Source organism: Oratosquilla oratoria, chromosome 26, assembly GCF_046742065.1.
Source record: "Oratosquilla oratoria isolate Oo_2021 chromosome 26, ASM4674206v1, whole genome shotgun sequence".
Lineage (NCBI taxonomy): Eukaryota > Metazoa > Arthropoda > Malacostraca > Stomatopoda > Squillidae > Oratosquilla > Oratosquilla oratoria.
The window spans coordinates 43053044-43071402 of NC_134802.1; the positions used below are offsets into that span (position 1 = coordinate 43053044).

Consider the following 18359-nt stretch of genomic DNA (forward strand, 5'->3'; position numbering starts at 1 on the left):
TGCGTACATAGGGCTTACGTACACGTACGTACACACACACACATACGTATGCGTACACATGCATATTTGTATAAATACGTGCATGTGTGTGTATGTGTACATGTATGTGTGCATATGTGTGTGTATATGTGCTGGTATGTATGTACACATGTGTGTGCATAGGTGTGTGTATATGTGCAGGTGTGTATGTGCACATGTGTGTGCATATGTGTGTGTATATGTGCAGGTGTGTGTACGAGTATACGTGCATGTTTGTACGCATGAGTACATGTGTGCATATGCACATGTGTGTGTATTTATGTTTGTGTGTGTATGTGTGTGTGTGTGTATGTGTGTAGGTATGTGTGTGTGTGTGTGTGTGTGTGTGTGTGTGTGTGTGTGTGTGTGTGTGTGTGTGTGTGTGTGTGTGTGTGTGTGTGTGTGTGTGTGTGTATTCACCTCGGATCTGCTGCAGTCTCTGTCGGCAGTGAGCTCAGAGCTCCTTATTAGCCGATCTCTGGGTAGGTCTGAGACCACTCACACACCACACACCGTGTGTGTGTGTGTGTGTGTGTGTGTGTGTGTGTGTGTGTGTGTGTGTGTGTGTGTGTGTGTGTGTGTGTGTGTGTGTGTGTCTGTGTGTGTATGTGTATGTGTATGTATGTGTACCAGGGACCCCAAAATGTATCTCCCAGTTCTCCTTGGGCTGTCAACTGCGGACCCTCTTCCTTCCATCTCCATTCCCATTCCACCGGCGGCTTTGCCATTCCCATTCCCATTCCCGACGCAGCAGCAACAGAAGAAGAAGAAGAAGAATTGGGCCCCCCTTCGGGATATTCATACCAAATTCTTGGGTGGGAGTAGGGGGAGGGGGAGGGGGGGAGGGGAGGGGAGGGGGAGGGAGTGAATGGGCGGGAGAGGGATAGAGATGTAGATAGAGAGAAACAGAATGAGGGAGAGATAGTGATAGAGGGGAAGCAAGGACGAGAGATAGATAGATAGAGTGAGAGAGAGAGAGAGAGAGAGAGAGAGAGAGAGAGAGAGAGAGAGAGAGAGAGAGAGAGAGAGAGAGAGAGAGAGAGAGAGGGGGGGGGGGGAGGGCACCGCCGATGAAGATTAACTGGATTAGCCGCGAGTCAGAACATGTGGAGTCGCCGTCCTGTTGTCAAAGAAGATTGGGGCCTGTCCGCCCACACGGGAATCCTAATGTGGACACGCACCAGGAGGAAGAGGAGGAGGAGAAGGGAGAAGAGGAGGAGGAGGAGAAGAGGAGGAGGAGGAGGAGAACAGGAGGAGGAGGAGAACAGGAGATGGAGGAGGAGAACAGGAAGAGGAGGAAGAGGAAGAAGAAGAAGAGGAGGTGAAAGAAGAAGAGAAGGAGGAAAAGAACAGGAGAAGGAGGAAGAGGAGAAGAAGAGGAGGAGGAGAAGAACAGGAGAAGGAGGAAGAGGAGAACAGGAGAAGGAGGAGGAGAACAGGAGGAGGAGGAGTAGGAGCAGGAGGAGGATAAGAAGAGGAGGAGGAGGAGGCAGAGGAAGAAGACGAGGAAGAGGTAATGGAATTGAATCCTTCAGTATCATTTGTTACATGAATGGTTGGTTGCCTACTTATCATCACTTCATCAGCTATTTTATCCTTTTAGACAATATAGCTTCGTCGTCCTTCATACTATTATTCTATCATATATATATATATATATATATATATATATATATATATATATATACAGTATATATATATATCTATATATATATATATATATCTATATATATATCATCTAGCTACATTTCTTATGGTTTGTAATTTACCAGCATTTTTTTCCTCATTAGCTATGGTATTATTGGTGTATGTACACACACACACACACACACACACACACATATATATATATATATATATATATATATATATATATATATATATATATATATTCTTGAGAGGGACAGGAATATATATATATATATATATAAAACATATGGCGGGAGAGGGAGTGGAGGTGGAGGTAAATTGTAGATTGAGAGAAGCAAGTGCTTTGGGGGATTAAAAAGTGTCATGAGAAATAGTCATTCGGGAATGGACCCCAAAAGGAGATTGTATGAAGAAGTGATTGTACTGACAGCACTGTATGGGGCAGACACGTGGAACATAAGAGAGGAAAAGAGGAAGAGTTTAAATGTGTCTGAGATGAAATGTCTGAGAAGTATGGTTGGGGTTACAAGTTTGGATAGTGAAAAACGAGGAGAGCGGGAGTAGAACAGAAAATGGGAGATAGGGTTTATGAAAGAGTACTGGAATCGTTTGGACATATGGAAAGAATGGGTGAAGAAAGATTATTGAAGAAGTGTGGAAGCCAGAGGTGGATGGAGTGAATATGAGGGACGACCGAGGATGAGATGAATGGATGGGGGTAAAAGGGGGTGTTAAGCAAGAGGGAGATGTCTGTTGAGGAAGGAAAGAATGGGTGAAGAAAGATTAATAAAAGAAGTGTGGAAGGCAGAGGTGGGTGGAGTGTACATGAGAGAACGACCGAGGATGAGATGGATGAACGGGGGGTAAAAGGGAGTTGAGCAAAAGGGAGATGTCTGTTGAGGAAGGAAAGGAGAAGGCAGAAGATAGGAGCGAGTGGAGAATGGATGTGTGTGCATGATACTGTGATGAATGGAAGGGAGCGGGTGGAAGATGTGGGGGAGGGGTAGAAAGTGGTTATATGTGAATGATATTTTGACGCAGTCCAAAGGGATTTCTCTCCGTCTTTAATGTTTCTGTATGAGAGGACGGATGGGGGGGGGGTCACCAATTAAAAGAAGCGGCCTTGCTATAGATATACTGTGTCTTTTTTGCATTGCTTCTGATCCAGGGCGATGGGCTAGATGCAGGGATGACCCGTCATCCAAGAGGACCCAAGATGGAGGGAGGGGTGGGTGGTGAATGGGAGTGGAATGGGTGGGAATGAAATTATGCCTTTTGACTTTGGCTACCTCCTTTGTAAGGGGGGAAAAGCCCTTGGTATATGTATGTATATATGTGTGTGTGTGATATGGATATATATATTGAAGGGAGAAGAGTTTAACACCAGACTCAAAGTGGGAGGTTTATTGCCCGACATTTCGGTCCTAGTCTTAGGACCGTCCTCAGGGGTGAGATGGGGTACAATGATAAAAAATTCAATATATTGCCCGATGCTGGAACTGGGAGAGGTAGCAAGCTCAGCCGGAGCTGTCCAGGGTCCCGCTGACCGCTCCGTGTCAACGAGTATCAGGTACACGTGACATAACAAAGACATCTGTTCACAATCGTCCTCACATAAAACTTAAACTCACAATGTCGTTAAACCGCTACAAAATGAACTCGGGTGTAAACACACGTACGACCAAAGAGAATCAATCATGTCGCATTCACGTGCTCTTAAAAATCGACCTTTTATACACAAAGGCGTGCACTTCGTATTCACTCATCTTGCACGGACAACTGGTCACAATTGTTCACGTGCACATCTTAACTCACGATGATATGAAATGCAACTTGGTAAAATACACACGCATGCGACAAAAAGGACTCGAACAAACCACGGTCACAAACTCTTATAAACTCAATTTTATAAATATTTAGGCGTGTGCCTTAATTCACTCACGCAAGTAGTAACAACTGGTTATACCGTGGGTCGAGTTTGTCGTCGTGTTCCTTGTGCCTAGGTATATTGGATTCAAGTCAATGCACCTCTTTATGCTGGACTCTTTCGTTGTCCACACTTTTAAGAATAATCTTTTCTTGGAATAGTCTCTGTATATTGCGCTCCTTCCCAATCTGTGTTGTGTTGGTGTTCGGATTCAGCCCTTTTCAACACATCACCAATCTTCGAAGATTCCTTCTTCATTTAATTTTACAATAGTTGGCATGTTGTGCTTCTTTAATGTTTCCTCTATGCCATCCCTGTCTCTTTCGTGGTCTTTACCTAGATCTTCCGTCTGGTGTCCACACCCACCTTCCCTTAGCTCCCTTTCGATATTCATTCTTCCTACATGACCCAGCCATTGCAACTGTCGTTTTCTAATCTCGTTTACCGTTAGTATTACTCATACAGTATTTCTCGCATATTCATTTCTTAATTTATCACGGCGTGTTTTTCCTGTTATTGTTCTTAGAATTTTTATTTCTACCGCTCTTATTCTATTTCTATCCGCACTAGTCATGGTTCAACTCTCTGGTCTATACATAACTATTAATGTAAGTACCCGTGATATATATATATATATATATATATATATATATATATATATATATATATATAAATATATACATATATATATATGTATGTATGTATTTTAATGGGAGAGTTACCATTACTGTTTTACCAGCAACACCCAATGCTTGTATCCATGAGGATACTACCACATGGAAAAGATGGATGTCTAAAGATACCAAAATTAACCCCCAATCAACCCCTTCCTTAACAGGTGACACTTCCCGTCTATTTCAATTACTGCCAGACGATTTCACTCATTTCCGAGGCACCCGCCAACTTCGGTGGGGGGGGGGGGATAAGACGTCATCTGGACATCGAAATCTAGATCTAGCTTTCTTCACCCGGTTCTTCGTGTATCCATTAACTGAATAAAAGCGCTTGGCATCCACTCACTACCACCAGTATTTGACAAGCCTCTGTAGGTCCTCACAGGACCATGGACCCTCAGTTGAAAACAAATATTCCAGACCGTGACCCCATGTTCCCCCCTACCTCCTAATCCTATGTAAATTAAATTCAGTGTTCCATGCTAGAATAAGATACATACAAGGCGTCACTGTAGTAGTATAAATGTTCACACAAAATCATAATTCACTGGAAGTAGTCATCAATTACCTTATTTTCATTCGTAAATTTTCAGAAGTGCACACCTACGTGATATAGCATTAGAAAATTAAATATTCATTTTGTAAATTATAATACATCCACGTTATATACGTTTTTCTTGGCGGAAATCAATAACAGAATTTTTTACTAGAATCGATACACGAACGGAGCCGCGAGGGCTGCTTGAGACGCCATCTTTGGTTTACAATTTTTTTCTAACCGCAATAGAGGTAATTAAAACCACTAAAATGTCAATATAACCGTAATTATCAACCTCCTCTCCTTGTATATCAATATCATGAAAAGTATGGTAAATTCGTCTATTTTAACCTAACCTAACCTACATTTAGTAATGCGATAATTGTCATTCTATAGGTCATCAGGGACTTCGTCGTCGTCAGAAATGTATGAATCTCAACTCCGTAACACTGTTTCTAAATTTGTGTACTGTGCGAGGTACTGACGGAAGTACTGAAGGCATATTCCAGGTTCTATGGTCGCAGATTCGTTCGGTAGTGTATTTACTTTTAGCGGGACTGGACAGACAATATGGCGCCTCGATCCTATGATTGCAGCTTCGTTCGGTAGTGTATTTAATTTTAATATTTTTATTATTGATTTCCGCCAATAAAAACGTTTATTATGTTGATGTATTATAATTTACAAAATTAATATTTTATTTTTTAATGGTATATCGCGTAGGTGTGCACTTCTGAAAAAATACCTTTTCAACTATACAGTTCAATTTCAGTCTCCAAGTAAAGGTCTCTACCAGTCCCTGTACATTTTATCTATTTTCTCTCGTCTTTATATCTCTTAATTTCAAAGTTTATGTATGATATTTATCATGTCTATGAAATGTTGATAGTATTGGAAGATAAAGTTGCCAATGTTGTATGTATAGGTGCAATAATATTGTCAGAAAAAAACAGGTAAATTATGTCTATCTTACATAATCAATGTCCATCTTACCTCGTTTGATGTTGGTCCATCCTTGTTTTCACGTTGATTGACACTCATTTCACAATCTATTTGAAATATGCTAACTTCACAATATTAAGAATATTTTCAATAATTCAATGTTCACATTTTGAAGTCAAACAAACTTCCACTTTTATCAATTCATACTTGGAGTATGTCGATTATCAAAATCAAATGAGCATCTAAATTATTCGCCACTCAATTATTTTTCTATAATTTTCGTAATAACTGGTTATAATTTCACGGAAATATATCACACTGATTAACACTGATTTCACATTATATTTGGAATGAGCAAACTTCACTATATTCAAAATATTTTCAATTATTCGATGTTCACATTTTGAAGTTAAACAAACATCTACTTTATCATGTCAAATTTGATGTATGTGTACTGTTAAAATCATATGAGCATCTAAATTACGTGCCACTTAATTACTTTTTCTATAAATTTCGTAGTAATTGGTTAGAATTCCACGGAAATATATCACAAAGTCAAGAAAACTTCCTTATTTCCCAATAACTAGCCTGAACACATTTATCCGACAGTTTTGTCAACAAACAGTAACCGGGTACGCATATAGAAAATATGGAAGATTAATGGTTACAAAATTTTACTATTTTTATATATTTGCAACATACGTAGAGTACTTCTTCATTTATTTTAAAATTGGTTTATATTTTTTTCTAACCGCAATAGAGGTAATTAAAACTACTAAAATGTCGATATAACCGTATTTTATCGATCTATATGCTTTGCAGAGCCTCCTCGCATTGTATATAAATAAAATATTATGAGTATTTTACGTAAATAAATAGATCTAATACGTGGTAGTATTAGAAACAATTAAATACCTTTAATCCTATCTTGATATTGCATGACGGCTATAGTGGAGGTACAGGTATTACTATAAAATATTTCACACTTTGGGGAGACTGTTTTGCCAACTAGACAAGGATTGATTGATGTCAGAAAATAATTTCGTTTATTTTGATGTTCTCGGATCAGTCGATGCAGGCCCTTAGTAGAATGCAGGAAATGTCCGAATGTGTCTAAAAACCGCTGTTATTTTTCATTCTATTAAGATTAATGTTTCTGTTATTCAAAAGGCTTTATATAACTGTCTTCAAATTTATCATATCTTGTTATATAAATAGTTGTCGAACAGGCTTTATACAATAGATTATATGATGAATTGCCACTACCCAATGCGATACCTTTTGTATATAAGATCAAAGACACTCTATTGTCCCCACAGCTGCAAAATATCTAATACTATTAAAGTATGAAAACTTACCATATTCAATGATCAAATACATGTAGTGAATTAGTTTGGTAATAACTAACTTAATAAGTTGCCATCGTTACTAACTTACAAAAGATTACAAAGACGGAGCATGCCAACAGGAGGCCTTTTGGTCCTCAACCTGTGGGTTACAGACCACTAGGGAACCATACACTCAAAAGTGGAACCACAAACCGAAAACTAGTGGGATTTAGTGGATGCTTAGCGATTATATATAGTGTTGAAATGATCTCATATAAAACTTGAAAACAGCAAGACATAAGAATGGGCGATATGAGACTGTAGGTTGAGAACCCCAGACTTAGAGGGTTTTCTAGTTGTTTATGGTTCACTGTTTGTGCCAACACGGATATCTTCCCGAATTGGAGGCTGTCCTGCATTACGCTGTGTAGCCAGGCACATAAGGCTCATCAGGTAGTGTCCTAACATACATGTTTAGTTCGTTCTTGAAACTGATGTTGAAGTGGATTGTGAGATTACTTATGTGTTTGGGAACGCATTAAGTAATATTGGGCCGCTGTAGGTGAGATTGGGTGCAAGGAGAACCTTGATTCTTTCTGGGACTGATGTGAGAAGAGAGTGAGATTGGCACTAGATTCCTGTACGAGCATTTGTTCTGGCTTGCGTTTGCATAGAGGTAGGATCGGGCACCGGGTTTTCTGATATTTTCCATACATATATGATATGTTATCTCTCTTCTCCTTTGTTGGGAATATAGTTCCACTTTCCTCAAACGTTCCCAGAAGTTGAGGCCCTTCATAGCTGTGATTTTTTTGGTGAAGGTCCTATATATATGTATATATATACATAGATATATATATATATATATATATATATATATATATATATATATATATATATATATATGATAATTTTTATGACAGTCGCATGTAGGAGTCGAACCCTCTCGACTATTAGTGGTCTTTCCTATCCTCGGGAATCAGAAAGATTCCGGGTAACAAGATTTTGTTGCCTCGGTGGTCGAGAGGGTTAAGGCGTTGTGACGGTTGTCTTACCGGTGGCTGAAGCAGTGGGTTCGAATCCTACATGCGACTGTCATAAAATTATGAGATTAATATCGCTGTCACTAGCGAATTTGTCTCGTATGTGTGTATGTATATGTATGTGTATATATATATATATCCGAGAGTTGACACCTTGACGTGGTGAATAGACTTGAGAATCTTAATGATTACAAAATCTACGAGTATGTCGATAGAAAGGAAATATCCATATCGAACAGATTTTGTAAGAAAGATGAGACAAATATCAGCTCACAGTAGCAGGATCCACTGCTAACTGGCACGTCCCCGATGGCAAACATGGATATTCCTCATAAATATATAAAGTACTGTCTTAAAGGCGGCATGGACCATTGGGCACCGTATAGATATGTAGGGCTCCACCGAATATAATGAACAAGCTGACATTAGAGAAATATCTCACCAGAAACCAGTTGGCACGGAGGTGAGATTACGGCCAAAATTCCTTCATAGCCAAATGAATTACACAACCAAAAGAAACCCAGCCGTTCTTGTTGGATCATCGTCTCCTAAAGGTCCAACCGTATTGTTCTGTATGCTTACGGGCAGTGTGCCACCGAACGTAAGCACTCTCCAAGCAGATCCAAGTCTTGGATATTAAACAGCACGAAGAAATTGAAGACCTATACTTACAACGTAAGAACTCTCTCAGAAGTCCACAGTCTGGAAAGTTTAATGGAAGAACTAGACAACATCAAGTGGGACATCGTGGAACTGAGCGAAGTCCGAAGAACGGAAGAAAAGCTGATACAATTACAAGATAGTCACCACCTGTTCTACTACAGAGGTAAGGACAAAGAAAGGTCTAGTGGAGTAGGATTTTTGATAAACCGAGAGGTTGCTGGTAACGTAGTCAAATTCAGTAGTTTATCAGACAGAATAGCTTGGACTGTGATTAGGCTGTCTAAGAATATTTCAGGTTTGTGCACCAACTTCACAGTTCAGACGATGAAATTGAGTCGTTCTATGATGATTTAAGTCAGGTAATGGATCAAGAAAAAAGTAAGTACACGTTGGTAATAGGCGACTTTAATGCTAAAGTGGGAAAGAAGATGGGAGATGAGTCGTACACTGGGAAGTTTGGAGTAGGTGAAGGAACTGACATAGGCGAGATGTTAGTCAATTTTGCAGAGAACTACAATATGAGAGTAATGAACACTTTCTTCCAAAAGTGTGTAGGTCGTAAATGGACGTGGAGAAGTCCAAATGGAACAACAAAGAACGAAATAGACTTCATATTAGGAGATGAGAGCAAGAGCGTAGCAATGATACGGTGATAAATAAATTCAACATAGGTAGTGACCATAGAATGGTAGGTTGCACAGCTAAATTCATTTTCAGAGCCGAGAGGATTAAACTTATTTTAAAAAGGAAAATATGCCTTGCGAAGGTTAAGGATAAGAAGAAAATTCAGAAATTACAAATAGATTCGAAGCACTAAGACCTAATGAGGACATTGCCGAAGATATGAATTTGAATTTAGTGAATATTATTAGGGAATCGGCATGGAAAGTAGTAAGTACAAAAAGTATTAGGGAAAACATATACTCCAAAGCTACAAATGACCTAATTAAAAAAAAATCGTGTAGATCAAAAGCAGGAGAGACGAAATAGAAAGAGTAGAACGAAACAAACTTATCAACAAAAGGCAGACATCAGAGAAAAGAAAGAGAAACATGGATGAAATAGAGGAAACTATTCGGAAAGGTAAAAGTGTTAAAGGGATCGAGCGCAGACATGCTTTAGGAAGACAACAAATTATATGTTTGGAGGATAGAAATGGGGTGATCATTCAATGCAGAGACAGAATGGTAAATGGAGTAGAAGAATTTTACCAAAAGCATTACTCGTCGAAGATCGTAGTTGGGTCAGTAAATTCATCTGCAGACGTCAGTACTGTGCCAGAGATTACAAAGGAAGAAGTAGAATTTGCCCTTGAAATATGAAATGAGGAAAAAAAAAAACACCTGTGGAAGGTGGTATATCGATAGATCTTTTGAAAGACGCGGGGAAAGAAATTCATATAGTTAGCTCAGTTGTACACCCAGTGGTTACGTCAAGAAAGCGCCCCTGAATAGTGGTGCAATGCTATAATGATTCTGCTTCATAAAAAAGGAGACTAGAAGGCCCTCAGTAACTATCGACCGATTATCTTGCTATCAAATGTATATAAAGTATTCTCCAAGATCCTTAAATACAGACTAAGTGAAGTTTTAGATGGAAACCAACCGAGAGAACTGGCAGGCTTTAGAAGTGGATATTCGACTCTTAGACCATTTGCAGGCAATGAATCAACGAATCAAGAAAATGACAGAACACAATATACTTCTCTGTTTAGCTTTTGTAGATTACGAGAAGGCCTTTGACTCGGTAGAACAAATAGCAATACTAAACTCGCTACGCAAACAGGGTACAAACGAACAGATCGTAAGGATTCTAGAAAATATTTATGCGAAAGGTAGCCTACCACTGTAATTCGACTACATAAAAATACAAAATAGATCAAGATCGAGAAAAGAGTACGACAAGGTGATACAATTTCATCCAAGTTATTTACAACTTCCTTGGAAGAGATTTTCAGAAGGGTTGGGATGAGAAAGGTTTGAAGATTAATGGTGAATATTTTAACAACATAAGATTTGCAGATTATATTATTCTTATTTCAGAAAGAGCAAAAGACTTGCAAGATATGCTGAGTGATATGAACAAGGAAAATATCATAGTAGATTTAAAAATTAATAAGAGTAAAACCAAAGTTAATTATAATCAATGGTGAGAGTCTTGAAGAAGTTGAAGAGTATAATCATTTAAGCCAGATAGTGAAAGTGACTAAAAATCATGATAATGAAATAACAAGATGTATTACAATTGGTTGGAAAGTGTTTGATAAGTATGATAAAATCCTGAGAGGCTCTCTACCTTTTTGTTTGGAACGTATAGTTTACAATCAATGCATTGTGCCAGCAATAATCTACGGGTGTGAGACTTGAAAACTAACGAAGGCGATGGAAAGAAAGCTAAGGACTGCACAGAGGAGAATGGAGAGATCAATGATAGGAATAACACTGGGAGACCGAAAGAGAGCAAGTTGGGTGAGAGAGTAGACTAGAGTGAAAGATTTGTGGAGGCGGTAAAAGAAAGTGGAACGACTGATGAGCGATGGAGCAAATGTGCTACTGAGTTGATGTCGCGATATGGAAAGGTGGAAGAGGGACACCAGATAGGTGGAGAAACGAGATAGAGAAATTTGCAGGAGTGACGTGGCAGAGTTTGACGCGGTCATATGAATTAAGGAATGCTATGAAGGAGGCCATTGTTCAGCAGTGAGTTCAGGATGGCTGATTTGATTTGAATATTGCCGACATACGAGAACTTATTTTATTTGTTTATTTATTTATTTAATATTCATGATCGATCAGACTACCGAACATGGGTATTTGTTTATAGTATGGCAACGGGTGGCGAGCAAAATAGAACAATGTGAGAATATCTAATAAATATATTATTTGATAATTACGTGGTTAACAGAATTTATGCATTGAAATGGATTAATCACAGGAAACAAGGGTGATTCTAGAATCGAGGCCCAATATGATTTCAAAAGTAGATTGTTCGGTGGAACTTGAAAATCAAGAAAATTGTGTTATCTCAAATATGGAGAGCGAAGATACTACCGTAGTATTGCAGTGTTTATGAGTACAATATAGGGTTGAATTGGGTTTACACACCAGTAAACATGTATATAATATATTAATATGATGTTATATTAAGATCCCGTGTTAATGAATTTGGCTTGATATTGTTCAATTCTCTTGCAAGTTGAACCTTGTTTATTGCATTTTGACTTCCTTTGAAGACATGCCCATAGGAAATGGGTCTCCTAATTGCCGAACAAACCGAACAAAACCGATAAAAGCCGAACAAACCAACAAAACCCAAACAAGGACGGTTTTTGCTCAAATGCACAGTTCTATATATATATATATATGGTTGCATTATTTGAACTATTTTCTTTAAAATGTGTGATTTCCATGTAATATGATCAAAGAGAAGTTACGTTTTTATCCTCTGCAAAATTACCGACCCCAGCTACGATTCGTCCAGCCCGTCCTCAATGATCATTGGTGGTATGGATCAAACTTCACTCTATTAAGTTTCTTACTTTGAAGACATGCCCATAGGAAATGGGTCTCCTAATTGCCTAACAAACCGAACAAAACCGATAAAAGCCGAACAAACCAACAAAACCCAAACAAGGACGGTTTTTACTCAAATGCACACCTATATATATATGGTTGCATTATTTGAACTATTTTCTTCAAAATGTGTGATTTTCATGTAATATGATCAAAGAGAAGTTACGTTTTTATCCTCTGCAAAATTTGGCTTTAAAAATGCCAATCTGGCAACCCAGACACTCAGTGATGATCTGCACTCACAGAACATACAGTGGCCGCGGAAAGTTTGGGCACAAAATTATAGGCGGCCAAACTTTCCGCTAAACTCAAAACATGCAAAAAATACAACTTTCCGCCCAAACTTTTTGCTATTTTTCAATGCTAGTGTTTGTACCCATATTTAGCCGAGACAATACGCACTACTTGGCAACTCTGTTTAGGCGCACTCGATGTCACATGGAGTCAGTTTCTAAACATCTCTCACGAGGAGTAGTCTTTTTTTTTGCGGTGGTCTCTGTATTTGTGCCTTGATATCTCCGCAATGGGAAGTGGTAAAGAGCTGGAAAGAGACATAGTTGTTACAATCATAACCCTCTATAAGGAGGGTTATAAGTGTAAAGATATTGCTACTCGTGTGGGAATTGGAGTGCGTCAAGTGCAAAAGTGGACCAAGAAATTTCGAGACGGAGGAAGTGACATCATTCCTACTCCAAAGCATCGCTCTGGTCGGCCAAGGAAGATATCAAATCGTACTTCTACGGTTATTAGGAGGCAGTTAGATAAAGATCCAATGCTCACAGCTCGAAAACTGAAAGAAAATAACCCTGCACTGCTGCATGATGTGTCTGTAAGATGTATTTCTGATCATTTAGCCAAAGATTTACAATACCGTAGTTGCTGTGCTAAAGTTCTTCCCCTCCTAAGTGCAAAAAACATACGTGATCGCATAGCATTTTGCAAGAAATATAAGGACTGGTCCTTAGAAGACTGGGAACGAGTATTGTGGAGTGATGAGTCAACGTTTGTGGTGTCGTCGGGCTGCAGGTCGAAGCGTATGAGGCGCCCCAGGGGGTCTGACCCTAATGACCCTCGCTATACAGCTAAAGTGGTGAAACATGCTGCAAGTGTTATGGTGTGGGGATGCTTTGCATTTGGTGGAGTTGGCAATTTAGTGTTTCTTGCACAAAATGAGAGTGTAAATCAGCACACTTATTTCGAGTTATTGTGTGATAACCTGCCTGAAAGTTTTGAAAAGTGCAATGCTAGTTGGTTTATGCAGGACGGAGCTCCTGCTGACACAGCTCGGTCTGTTACCCAATGGTTAGAAGACTGTGGTGTTGATTACTTCAAAAAATGGCCTGGAAATTCTCCAGACTTAAATCCCATTGAGCACGTATGGCATATAATTGAAAAACAGCTTCAAGATCGTGACGTCTCCACTGTAGCTAAGCTAAAAACAGAAATACAGGATATTTGGGATAATATTATTCCTCAACACGTACAAAACCTGGCAAGATGCATCCCGGCACGTTTGGAGAAGGTCATAAAGCTTAAAGGAAAATCGCTTGGTAAATAAGGTATGTAATAAGCCATTTATAGGTCTTTAAATGATTATTTAAATGTCACAAGTGTTTACATTTGTGTCTCGTTAATTACGCGCCCAAACTTTTCGCGGCCACTGTAGATGGCAGGCGAGCGGTAAATTTGTAACCACCAGTCGGTAACTTTGCAGAAGCTAAAAACATAACTTCTCTTTGGTCAAATTATATGAAAATCACACATTTTAAAGAAAAGAGTTGAAATAATTCAACTATATGCAGTCTATTACACTAATAACACAATAGTAAGAAACTCAATAGAGTGAAGTTTGATCCATACCACCAATGATCATTGAGGACGGGCTGGACGAATCGTAGCTGGGGTCGGTAATTTTGCAGAGGATAAAAACGTAACTTCTCTTTGATCATATTACATGGAAATCACACATTTTAAAGAAAATAGTTCAAATAATGCAACCATATATATATATATAGAACTGTGCATTTGAGCAAAAACCGTCCTTGTTTGGGTTTTGTTGGTTCGGCTTTTATCGGTTTTGTTCGGCAATTAGTGAGACCGTGGGAAATGAGATTTTAGTTTTCCGGGGACTCAGCTTGTATTCATTCCTTTGACTATAGACTTTAGTACAGGGAACCCTCATATTTACATCCTTACCAAATATACCAGGCTAATCCAGATTATTCAGTCTTGACTCTTGAAAGTTCTCCAAATTTTTTCATATGGCAAAAGATTAAGAAAAATGAGTTCTATTCCATTTACACACACACATTTATTATTTTTTTTTATCATTTTCTATTTTATTTATTTATTTTTTTAAGATTCTATGGAATGGTTAGGTTAGTAGCTATTAGACAATGTAAGTTTCAAGTTAAATATCCGTGCTTGTGTGTATTTAGAATTTTACCAAAAAATTATATATAGTGTGTAACAGTAGGGTATAGCATTTCCTTCTTTTTAAATGTATTATTTTGCTTGTTTACATAGTATTGCAATTTATCATTTTTATCCACTCTATTTGAAAATACTTTTGAAGATTTTTTTTTTTTTATGGTAAAAAATTTGAGGAATTAACCATTCAATACCATGTACATTAGTGCTGCTATAATTCTCCAATGCCCTTACCTCTTAAGTTTACATATCTGAAAGTGTGCATATGTCTGAACTGATGTATAATGTAAAGAATCCACTATGCTAAAGAAAATGTACCATTCCCAGTGTTCTCCATATTGTTTAAGATTTTGTGTATATATATATATATATATATATATATAATATATATATATATATATATATATATATCAATTGGGTTACTTTTTTGCCTTTGTTTTTCAAAGAAGTTAACTCAATTGTATGCACCAAACTATAATCTCTTTCATAGCTACCAAGTAAAAGTTTTTTTATATCTTGGCTGGTGTGAGGCTATTTTATTGATATCTGTAGCATCCCCATCAAGTACCTAATAATGCTTTTCCTTAAAGAGAAAGTTTTTTATTTTTTCATGCCATCCTTTCAGTAGCAGAAGGGTTGAGTTTTTTAGATTAAGCACAAGAGAGGGGAACAATAGGTGGTGGGTGGGAGTGGGTATGGGCCTTGGCTGAGTACCTTCCTTATAAGGAAGAAGAGGCCCTTGGTATATAGATGACTATATAGACAAGTCAGTCATTCTCCTCTATATGTTTTTTGTTTCTTCCATGACTTGTGCTGTATAAAAAATAGCCCTTCCCCTTTATGAGAGGGAAAAGATTCTAATATGTATACATGAGGTTTGTAGTATTGTCACACTTAGATTTCTTTGTATACAATATATGTTCAGCCTCTTTCTGTAAATGTGTATTTTGATTATATTCTTCTTGTCTTTCTACAGGCAGGAAGGAGGAACAATGGCAGAGGATGAAGGAGTAGAGGAAAGTGAAGATTCATGGTTGGATATTGGTTTAAGTGACTTGTACATTGAGAAAGAAGAGTCATTAAGTGTACTTAGAAGTAATTTAAAAGATATATCTGAGTTGCATAATCAAAATCTAAGTGGTGATAACACATCAGTATCAAAAAACCGCTTACGAAAGCAACAAAGATATGAACAGATATTAGCTACAAAAAAAGAGAAAAGGAAAGATGAGAAAAGAAGAAAGAAAGAGAGAAAAGCTTTGGAAATTGAGAACAGAAAGGCTGACATCAGAATTAGCAAGAAACAGGAGAAGGAGCTGACACGGACTAGACTGAAAAATGCGTTGGTGAATGGCATAGTGATTGCAATTGATCTCCAGTTTGTAGAGTTGATGACACAGAAAGAGAAGACAAGACTTGCATTGCAGCTGGGGAGAGTCTACGGATCAAACAAGAAATTTTTACACCCTGCTCACATTCATTTTGTAAACTTGAGGGAAGATAGCACATTTTATCAACTTTGCTGTGCCAAAAATGAAGGCTTCCAAGATTATATAGTGTCTCGAAGTGAGTTCAGTGTTACACAGCTCTTCCAGTCAAAAGATATTGTATACCTATCACCTGATGCTCAGAATGTCTTAACAGGTATCGATGTAAACAAAGTATATGTTATCGGTGGTCTTGTTGACGAAACGGTAAAAAAACAGCAGTCCTTCACATTTGCCAGAAACGAATCGATACCCAGTGCTCGTTTACCAATAAAGGAGATACTTGTAAAGGGCGACTCAGGAACCTTCAACACCATTTTAACCATCAACCAAGTGTTTGACATACTTATGACATATTTAGATTTTCAGGACTGGAGACTTGCAATGCTTAAACATGTACCAGTTAGGAAAGGCTTCCAATAACTACCCTCATAGGAGATGTCATGCATTTTTTTTTTAATCTGGGTGCTGCCAGTTGATTTTATTCATCTTACTTCAATGGTAGCAAGGGTCTTGTTTTACTGACGATGTTCTTTCTTACTACTTTCCTAGGACAGATTAATCAGGGATGTGTTTATATGTATATATATATATATATATGTACATATACATACATATACCTAAGGCTTTTTCCCCTTTACACAGGAGGTAGCCAAAAAACAAAGGCATAGAAACTACTCCCACCCATTCCATCCCCTACATACTCCACTCCCCTCTCTCTTATCTTGGCATCTCCTGGATGAAGGGTCATCCCTGTATCTTGTCCACTGCCCTGGATGTATGTAGTTTGATTATACCTCTGTCATTGTAATATTAACTCCTTACCAACCAGACATCCCTTTCAGCTGAATAAATGTTTTAAAGGATCACATGAAGAATCATCACCCCAGACTTCGACAGGGTGACAATTCTTCATGTGGGCCATCCTAGTGTTTACAATTCTTTGGTTGTAGAAGTTGATGACAATAATCATAACCTTCACTCAACCTAACCTAATCTTTATTCCACTGTTAATATTCGGCATACTGGGGTGACAATTCTTCAGGTGGGATCTCATGGGCCTAAACTTTATTCCACTATTAATATTCGGCGTACTGGGGTGACAATTCTTCAGGTGGGATCTCGGGGTGACGATTCATCATGTGGGCATTCTGGGGTGATAATTCTTCATGTGACCCATTTTAAAGTGACATATTTGTCGGCATAAACAGGAAAAGCTTGAATAAGATAACCAAATTGAAACTACTTTACAATTATACATATATCGAAAATTTGTCTGAAATGGATGCAACCAGCTCATAACCAATACAGTCAGTAAAAGCAATATTTGTCCACATGAGCAATAATGGGTTAGAGGAGTTTGATGGACTATGAGAATAGTACATGCATACATATACCAAAGGCTTTTTCCCCCTACACGGAGGGGTAACCAAAAAAAAAAAAGCATAGAAACCACTCCCATCCATTCCATTTCCTATATATTCCACTACCCTCCACCCTCCCTCTTCTCTTGGCACTTCCTGGATGACAGGTCATCCCTGCATCCTGTCCACTGCCCTGGTTCAGAAGCAGTGTCACAAGACACAGCATATCCACAGCTAGGCCACTTCATGGGAATAGTACCTCATATTTATGCGTATTGAAGCAGTAGGGCTAAATCAGCTCCAGCAATCAGGCCTTACTGTGGAAGAGCTGTATCTTACTGCAATGTCTTTGACTTGAGCCATGTGCCAGGAGACAGGGTGACCCTTCATTCTCGAGGTGCCAAGATAAGACAGGTGGTAAATTGAATTCTATTTATGTATGATGTGGGTGGAATGCTTCCTGGCCAAGAAGCTTAAGAGTGTCAATGCTTAGGCTAGGAGTTTATGGTAGAGCATGTTACATTATATACAGGGTGTCCATAAAGTCTTTCCCGGATTTTAGACCTTTATTACACACAAATCATGTTAGGTAGAGGTACACGGTTTTCTTCATTTTCAACAACAATGACTAAAGTTTTTTTTATATTACTTATAAATTTCAACATGTGCCCCCTTTGTTGCCCGGAGTACGTCTAAGCGAAATTCTATCTCACGCCAGGTATT

The 18359-nt window shown here is 38.3% G+C and overlaps 1 protein-coding gene across 1 annotated transcript; it reads left to right on the top strand.

Moving 5' to 3' along the window:
• The first annotated feature begins 11620 nt into the window (after positions 1-11620).
• Positions 11621-17437, top strand: LOC143039492 (tRNA methyltransferase 10 homolog B-like). The gene is made up of 2 exons (XM_076209602.1): positions 11621-11639; positions 15762-17437. Coding segments are annotated over exons 1-2 (936 nt in total). The 5' UTR covers positions 11621-11637; the 3' UTR covers positions 16696-17437.
• Positions 17438-18359: the final 922 nt, after the last annotated feature.